Genomic DNA, 7610 nt, shown 5'->3' with positions numbered 1-7610 from the left:
TAGGGAGTAAGCCTCTATTAACATGACAGTTTGAGCATAGGCTCTAATTAATATTCTTATGATTAGTACCGGCTTTGCTAAATAGTCTCATTATTTTATGATAGATATCCGTAAATCTCATGACAATGGGCATCAGCTTATTGAATGAAGTAATAAGTGAATGAGAAGATCAAGGTCATGAAAGGTGTGTGAACAGGCAGGCGCAGGAGGGGGTGCAGATCAGAGATGGGGTGTTTCCAGCTGGAGGGGTCCATGGGGGAGGAGAGGGGCAGTTAGGAGATCTCCCTGGGGTGAGTGGGCACCGAGGTGGTTTTTCTGGACAGATCTTTTCGTTTATCCTGTTATCCCACTGATAGGCTGACTCATAAGAAATGTGTATATATTTGGTCTTCCTCGGGTTCCGGGCACAAAGCTGCTAAAAGCCTAGGAATTTCACTGGTGATGAGAGCCTTGAAGGTGTATTTGTTACACTAATGAAGCGACTCTGGGAAAGCACCCCAGGGTAGGGGCAGGTTGCCAGGGGAACCGACCATGTGACCAGATGGTTGGACGTTTCGGTCCCGGCCCCCAACCTGGGGAGGGAGGGACTGGGGACTGAGAATCACCAGTGGTCAGTATTGACGTCTGTGCAGTGAAGTCGCCAGAAAAACCCAAGAGTACGGGATTCAGAGAGCTTCCAGGTCGGTGAACGTGTGGATAATGGGCAGAGAGTGGCTCCCTGGAGAGGGCAGGGGCCACTTGCCTTGGGCATCCCTCTGTCTGGCTGTGCCTGAGTTATATCCTCTCACAGTGAAGTGGTGACTTAGTAGCTGAAATGTTTCTCTGATTTGTGTGAGCTGTTCTAGCAAATTAACCGAACCCCAGGAGAGAGTCAGGGAACCTCCAGTCTACTGCTGGTCGACCAGAAGCCCCATGACCACCTGCACTTGTGACAGCATCTGAGGCGGCGGGGGGGCAGGGGGGGGGTGGTTTGTCTTTTGGACTGAACCCTTCACCTGAGGAATCTGATGTTACCTCCGCGTAGCCAGTGTCAGAAGTGAGTTGATTGGTGATGTGGGATAGAAAACATCAGGGGTAGGCGCCTGGGTGGCTCAGTCGGTTAAGTGTCTGACTCCCGCTCAGGTCATGCTCTGGTGGTCTGTGAGTTGGAGCCCCGCGTCGGGCTCTATGCTGAGTCTGCTTTGGATTCTGTGTCTCCCTCTCCCTGCCCCTCCCCCGCTCACTCTCTTGGGCTTGCTCGCTCGCTCGCTCACTCGCTCTCTCTCTCTCTCTCAAAACTAAATAAAAACCGAAAAAAAACCCAACAGGAGTGCCTGGGGTTCACCTCTTTAAATATACGACTTCAGTTCCGGTTATGATCTTGACATTTGTGGGTTCAAGCCCCACATCAGGCTCTGTGCTAACACTGCGGGGCCTACTCTGTCTCCCTCCCTCCCTCCCTCCCTCCCTCCCTCTCTCTCTCTCTAAATAATTACACACACACACACACACACAGACACACACACACACACACACACACACCAGAATTGCTGTCGGAATTGGAGCGACACATCAGTTTCCTAGAACCTCTGGGTGGGGACTGTGTGATTGATGTCTGTCCCCATCCCTGTCTGTCCCCGTCCCTGCGGAAACTGCGCTGGTTAGGCCACAGCAGTACATTCCCCTCACCCCATCCACCTTTCACACCTCTCACCACCGCAACCCCTCAGGAACCACACTTTAGTAGTTTCACATCAGTTTTATTAGACTCTCAAAAAGCCGCTCTAATGAAGATCCATCTCTCTAACACCCCCCTTCATGGGCTAGACCTCAGGTCTTCTCAACTGCCTCCCACCAGACCCCACTCTTCCTCCTTCCCCCTGGGGATGCAGAAATCAGAGGCCCTCCCACCCAGAGTCCGGGACTGGGCCCCCTCCTGCTCACAGGAACCAGGGTTGCAGCCTCTAGACCCTCCCCTCCTTTTCAGTGGCCCTATTTTCACTTCCAGGTGAAATCGGGGTATTTGGGCTCAGCGGGGAGCAGAAAGGCGCCGACATTCGTGCATCCGGTAGGCACACATGTAGAAAATCCCTGTGTGAGAAGAGATCCCAGTTGACCCCCCGAGTCCTCCTAGGCTGGGCTCCCAACCCATCACCCCAACACAGCACTCCCCTTCTCCCCGGGTGTCTGCGGGGCCTGGAGGCCTCCTTCTGGCTCCGTGCTTGGAGGCCCGTGCTTGGAGGCCCGTGTGGGACATCCCATCATCTCACCCTCTAGAGTGCCGCCCACTCTGCCTCGGACACTGACCTTCCCGCCCCCAAGCCCCCATACCTGCGAAGAAGGTCATGAGCAAGGCCACCCAGCCCAGGATGTAAGACCAGGAAAAACGCCAGTCCCCGAAGCGGCGACCGAGAAAGCTGACTGTGACTCCAGTGTAAATGGCCAAGGCCAGCNAGTAAAGAATTTGTCTGGGCTGGTTTGGGGCTCTGGTTCCTGGAAGGGAGATGCTAAATCCTTGGGATTTCCTGGATAGTAGGAGTGGCTTTGTTCTTGCTGAGCCTCTCGGATGAACATGAATATATGTTGATGAGCAGAGATGACACTAGGTAGGAACTGGTCACCAGAAAGACCAGCCTCGGGAACAGAACAGACTGGTGGGGCTTTGAGCCACTTGGCATCAGACCAACCTCTGGGGATGGAAGCTAGAGATTAATTACACTCTGTCATGTGACCAGTGACTCCATCAACCGTGCCTTGATGCGGAGCGCACTCTGGAGCTTCCTGGCTGGGGAGGGAACACATGGATGTGCAGATGTGCTTGGAGGAGGGGGGGGCGGCATGCCCTGAGGCCGTTGCTGGGGGGGGGGAAAGGGTGCAGAAGTTCTGCCTCAAGACCGTCTCAGGCTTCACCCTACGCATCTCTTGATTTAGCTGGTGCTGAGTTGTATCCTTTATAATAAATCTATGATTGTTTCCGTGTAGTGCTTTCCTGCGTTCTGTGAGTCCTTCTGGCAAATGTTTGAACCTGACTGGGTGCCTCCCAGGAACCCCTGAACGTGTAGCCAGTGGGTCCAAAGTTCAGATGGCTTGTGGCCTCCACCTGCAACCGCCTGTTTACAGGTTACAGGCGCCTGTAAACCTGTGGGGTGTGACGCCAGCTCTGGGTGGCTGGGACTCCAAGGAGGCCGGCCGGCAGGAGGCATTAGAACCCGTCTCGGAGATGGTGTTGAGGTCGGGGTGAGACCAGGATGGGCGTGGAACCCCGATGAGAGTGGAGTTCGTTAGGGATGGAAATGGGCAGGGAGTGGGAGTGGGGGGGAAGGGGAGGGTCCACTCACTGGAGGCGAAAAACAGGATGCCCGCGGAGAAGGGCCGGGAGAGGCGGGTGAAGGTGGGCTGCTGAGCAAAGGCCAGTATGCCCATGATGATGCCCGAGGTGGCGCACAGGGAGGACAGGATCATGAAGGCCCGGCTGGCGTTCCAGTAGGCTGCGGGAGCACCGGAAGGTCACTCCCCTGCCACCAGCCCTGCCCTCAGCGGTGACCACTGCTGCCTCTGAGGGCTGAACCCCTTGCCTCTCTCCACATCCCAGACCCAGCGCCTCCTTCACCTCTTTGCAAACAAACGCTCTCCTCTCTTCACCTGGCCAACTCCTATTCCCCTTCCACACCCCGGCCCAAATCCCCTCTAGGAAGCACCCTTTCGGCCCTCAGGTAACAGGTAACTCCTTCCTCCACTCTGGGTGGTGACTGTTTCCGCTTCCAGCCTGATCGTTCCCTGAGGATAGGGTTCTGGACCGCAAATACCCCCAGCACAGTGGTCCTTGGATGGATGAATGAACGTATGTGTGAACGATTGAAGGCGATTCCCCATACCCGACTCTTGCTTTCAGCTCAGGTCATGATCTCAAGGTTCATGGGTTCGAGGCCCGCGTGAGCCTCTGTACTGACCAGCAGAGCCTGCTTGGGATTCTCTCTCTGCCCCTCCCCTGTTCTCTCTCTGTCTCTCAAAATAAATAAACTTAAAAAAAAAAAAAAAAGGTCTATTTATTTTTAACTTGTTTATATCTTGTCTCCCTGCTGTATGTGAGGACAAAGGTCTTGCTTTCTCATTCACCACAGCATCCCTAGCACCAAACGCCTGTACAACATGGGTGCTCAGCGCAAGGGCTGAATAAAGGAATGTGGGGCCCTGAACATCATTCTTCTCCGGTGCTTGGCTCAGGGCTGGCCCTTTAGGACACGCCCTGGGAATAACAGTTATGATCTCATTCTCCTTTGACCAGCTGCCAAATGCGTGCCGGGCGTGCATTCCACGCATGAGCCTATGTGTTCCCTCTACGAGCCCTATGCTGGACCTTCTATTTTTATCCCCATTTCTCAGGTGAAGAAACCAAGGCTTGGAGGCAAAGCGACTTGCCCAGAGTCCTATAACTGGCAGTAGGCCTGGTGTTCACACCCAGGCACCAAAGCCCTGGCTCTTTTTTTTAAATATTTTTATTTATTTCTAGGGGAGAGAGAGAGAGAGAGAGAGCGTGAGCAGGGGAGGGTCAGAGAGACAGGGAGATACAGACTCTGAAATAGGCTCCAGGCTCTGAGCTGGCAGTCAGCACTGAGCCCGACGCGGGGCTCGAACCCACGAACCGCGAGATCATGACCTGAGCGAAAGTCGGACTCTTAACCGACTAAGCCACCCAGGCGCCCCCCAAAGCCCTGGCTCTTAACTGCTTGGCTCTTCTGTCTCTCAGAGCATAGGGAACAACTGTGCACCAGGGCAGAGCTCGGATCCTGCCACTGAAAAGTAAAAAATCCAGTTCTTTGCAGAATGCAGTCTTTTTGCCTTGTGGGAGTGTCAGCAAGAAAAATGGCTGGCTGTTTCTCCACGGATGCTGTGTTGGGTGGAATTGTGTCTCTCCCCCAGCCTTCAAATTCATATGTTGAAGCTCTAACCCTCCCCCACCCCGACCCCACCCCCGGAATATGACCTTATTTGGAAATAGAGTCTTTGCAGGTGTAATTAGTTAGGATGAGGTCATACCGGAGTAGAGTGGATTCCTGATCCAAAATGACTTGAAGCCTCTTAAAATGGGGAAATTTGGAGAAAGACATACCGGAGCCCCATGTGAAGATGAGGGTAGAGATCGGGATGAAGCATGGATACGCCAAGGAATGCCAAAGACTCCCAGGCAACCAGCAGAAGCCGGGAGAGAGGCAGGCAATAGATTCTCCCTCATAGCCTTGGAAAGACCCAATTCTACTGACACCTTGATGTTAGACTTCCGGCCTCCAGAGCTGTGAGACAGTATATTTCTGTTGTTTAAGCCACTCAGTCTGTGGTCCTTTGTAATGGCAGCCCCAGGAAATTACAGATGCCTCTGGGTATTTTAAAGTCTTGGGGCCCCTGGGTGGCTCGGTCCATTAAGCGTCTAGCTCTTGATTTCGGCTCAGGTTACAATCTCACAGTTCATGGGTTCGTGCCCCCCATGGTCTGCTTGGGATTCTCTGTCTCCCTCTCACTCTCTGCCCCTCCCCTGCGCACATGCTATCTCTCATGCTTTCAAAAATAAGTAAAGAAACATTTTTTTTAAATTAAAATAAAAGTTTGGAGGACTGGGGGCGCCTGGCTGGCTCGGTGAGTAGAACATGCGACTCTTGATGTCAGGGTGGTGAGTTCAAGCCCCACGTTGGGCATGGAGCCTGCTTTAAAAAAAAATGTCTGGAGGACTTACGGAGTATGTGATAGCCTATGTCCTTCCCATGGTTGTGCTGAGGCGGGAGTGGAAAACGCAAATGTGTCTGAGGACTGCCTGCAGATGCAAATAAGGGCAAGAGATGTGCGGAATGAGGTGGGGGCTGCAGCGACCTGGGCAGTTTACCACCGCCAGTTAGCTACCCATTTCCGCCTCTCAGTTCCATCTTCACAGACAATCTGCCCCGTTCAAACCACGCTGTGGTTTCTGCCTCCTGAGGGGCCCCTGCCTGGTACACTGCATCTGAGGGAGACAGCTGTGCACATATCGAGCTGACCATCACAAACGCAAAACTGGGCTTCTCAAAGAGAGCTGCAAGTCCAGATGTTTATGCAAAATCTCTAAATGTTTAAGTCCTGACAGACACTGGGGAGCCTGGGTGGCTCAGTCGGTTAAGCGTCCAATTTCGGCTCAGGTCACGATCTCGTGAGTTTGAGCCCTGCGTGGGGCTCTGTGCTGACAGCTCAGAGCCTGGAGTCCGCTTCAGATTCTGTGTCTCCCTGTCTCTGCCCCTCCCCTGCTCACACTGTGTGTGTGTGTGTGTGTGTGTGTCTCTTCCTCAAAAATAGACATTAAAAAAGCTTTTTTGAAGTTTAAAAAAAAATCCTGGCAGACACTTCAGAAACTTTAAAATGGCTATACACACACATCTGTGGCTGGGTTTGGCCTCTGCAAGTTCACGTCTCCGGCTCTGATTTTGGTGAACCGGTCACAGTTGATGTGCAAGGTGAGCTAGCAGCTTGGGTGCTAGCAATCAGTCAGCGTGAGGCCTGTCCCTGAGGATTTCAGTTTTGAGGTCAGACCGAAGTGCAGCCCTCCATCGAGCCTCCCTCTCCCCCATCCCCAACACAGATAAGATGGAGGGGGTGTGGGTATCCCCAGGGCTCTGCCAGGCTGAGGCAGGAGACACGGTAGCAGTGTGATGGATGAGACCGCCAGAAGTGAACGGGGCACGTGAGTCGGGAGGCAGACTGGGCTCTGAAGCCGGCGGCCAGGGCAACTCTTTCCACTGCTTCCTGCTTCAGTTTACCCCTCCTGCAAAATGGGCATCCGGCTGCCTCCCCTAGGCAGGTTCAGTGAGATGGGGTGGCTGAAATCCGGCAAGTCAAAGGGCTCAGGAGAGTGGGCTCCTCCCCTCACTGCCCCATAAAGAGAATGTTTGGCTTTCTGAGGGCAAATCTCATGTCTTATTCCCAGACACAACGGTATCACCCTCAGTGGTGTTGGGAGACCAAAGGGCATTAATCCATGTCAAGCACTTAGGATAGCATGTAGGACACAATAACTTTCAATAAATACCAGTCATTATTACTACCACTACTACTACTACTACTAGTATTTGGTACCTATAAAATATGTAACATTATATATTATTAATTTGTTAATATATAATGCATTATATTATATATAATTATATAATAAATAATGCAATATATAATATGTAATGTAGCATACAATATATGCAAATATCTATATCCAAATACATATGTATACATACATGTAGTACATATATTTTGTATACATATATATGGAGAGAGATAATAGAGATACATAGCACATTATATAACATATTATTATACATATATAATATGTATTATTATAATATATGGCACATAGTAGGTAGGTATTATACCTTCCATGCTAGAAGAGTTTTTATCCCATTTTTACAATATATATTATAATAGGCACATATGCAAACATACATACATATCCATGTACATAGAGACATATACATTACATAGCCTGGCACATAGAAGGTCTTAAAAATTACCATCCAGTATTTAGCAGATTAATGGTCCATTTGCTTCTATATCCCACTATAGGTACTATGGGTACTATATCTAGTACCTAACCTATTTTTTTTTTTTTTTTTTAACACTGA

The 7610-nt window shown here is 51.2% G+C and overlaps 1 protein-coding gene across 2 annotated transcripts in view; it reads right to left on the bottom strand.

Annotated features, from left to right (window-relative positions):
- Positions 1–1794: 1794 nt before the first annotated feature.
- LIM2 (lens intrinsic membrane protein 2) overlaps positions 1795–7610 on the bottom strand; it is a 6968-nt gene continuing 1152 nt past the window's right edge. The window contains exons 3-5 of one of the 2 annotated variants that reach the window (XM_077747168.1): positions 3318–3480; positions 2311–2463; positions 1795–2070 (exon numbers count right to left, since the gene is read on the bottom strand). In XM_077747168.1, the coding sequence (XP_077603294.1) occupies positions 2009–2070; positions 2311–2463; positions 3318–3480 (378 nt within the window). In that variant the 3' untranslated portion in view covers positions 1795–2008. The remainder of the gene's footprint in view (positions 2071–2310; positions 2464–3317; positions 3481–7610) is intronic. The other variant, XM_077747169.1, reaches the window with a different exon arrangement.

The sequence above is a fragment of the Crocuta crocuta genome, unplaced genomic scaffold, assembly GCF_008692635.1.
Source record: "Crocuta crocuta isolate KB4526 unplaced genomic scaffold, BGI_CrCroc_1.0 scaffold334, whole genome shotgun sequence".
Taxonomy (NCBI): domain Eukaryota; kingdom Metazoa; phylum Chordata; class Mammalia; order Carnivora; family Hyaenidae; genus Crocuta; species Crocuta crocuta.
This window is presented reverse-complemented; position numbering and strand designations above follow the sequence as displayed.